At 69.1% G+C, this 781-nt stretch overlaps 1 protein-coding gene across 1 annotated transcript in view; it reads right to left on the bottom strand.

The window, feature by feature from the left end:
* LOC104999254 (rho GTPase-activating protein 4-like) overlaps nucleotides 1-771 on the bottom strand; it is a 5,291-nt gene extending 4,520 nt beyond the window's left edge. The window contains exons 1-2 of the mRNA XM_010854772.1: nucleotides 326-771; nucleotides 9-219 (exon numbers count right to left, since the gene is read on the bottom strand). Coding sequence (XP_010853074.1) covers nucleotides 9-219; nucleotides 326-531 — 417 coding nt within the window. The 5' untranslated portion in view covers nucleotides 532-771. The remainder of the gene's footprint in view (nucleotides 1-8; nucleotides 220-325) is intronic.
* Between the last annotated feature and the right edge of the window lie 10 nt (nucleotides 772-781).

Here is a 781-nt window from a genome sequence, read left to right as displayed (position 1 = left end):
GCCCTCGCTGGATCCTGGGGTCTGCCCGCCTCCCGGGCCCAGGGCAGGGGTCTTGCCTTCTTGACCAGGCGCCCCACATCCTCGGCAATGTAGCTCAGGCGCTGGGCCAGGGGCCCGCCCAGCACCTCGCTGAGAGCTGTGCTTTCCCGGCTCTGCTGCCGAGTCTGCTGCAACAACACAGCCCAGCAGTGCAAGGGCGACAGCAGGGACGGCTCCTTCCTGGGGGTGGGGGGGTGGAGATCGGGGCTCAGACCGACCAGGAGTGGGCGTCGGGCCTCCCCTCCCCCCACCTTGGCCATCCCAGCTGCCTGGCCCCAGGACCCACCGGAAGCTCTGGTGCTCCCGACTGCTGCCCCCGAGGCGGCCTCCACGGCCGGAGAATCGCTCTACCAGCTTGTCGAGGCCCCGGGAGTACTCAAGCTCAACCTCGGCGCGGCGCCGCATGAACTCAGCCAGCTCCTGCAGCAGTTCCCGTCGAAGTTCGCCCTGCAGCTCCAGGCAGCGCAGTTGCTCACCCAGTTGCCAGCGCATCTCTGCAGGGTGGGAGGGCAGCTCAGGCTGGGGCTGTGGGGCCCCTGAGTCCGGGGAGGTGATGCTGGCCCCGGGGGGAGAGGGGCCAGTACTGGGCTCAGCAGTCCAGCTGGGCTCCGGGCAGGCCTGAGGAAATGGACCTCCGAGCGGAAGCTAAGGGGAACCAGCCAGGTGGGCTAGGGCCCAAGGAACAGAAAGGCCATTCACGGGACCATGGGCCAGGGCTAAGACGGAGTGGGGCCCATCCCGG

Source organism: Bison bison, unplaced genomic scaffold (assembly GCF_000754665.1).
Source record: "Bison bison bison isolate TAMUID 2011002044 unplaced genomic scaffold, Bison_UMD1.0 scf7180017853474, whole genome shotgun sequence".
NCBI classification, from domain to species: Eukaryota; Metazoa; Chordata; class Mammalia; order Artiodactyla; family Bovidae; genus Bison; species Bison bison.
Note: the sequence above shows the minus strand (reverse complement) of the source record. Positions and strands in the feature narration are given on the sequence as shown.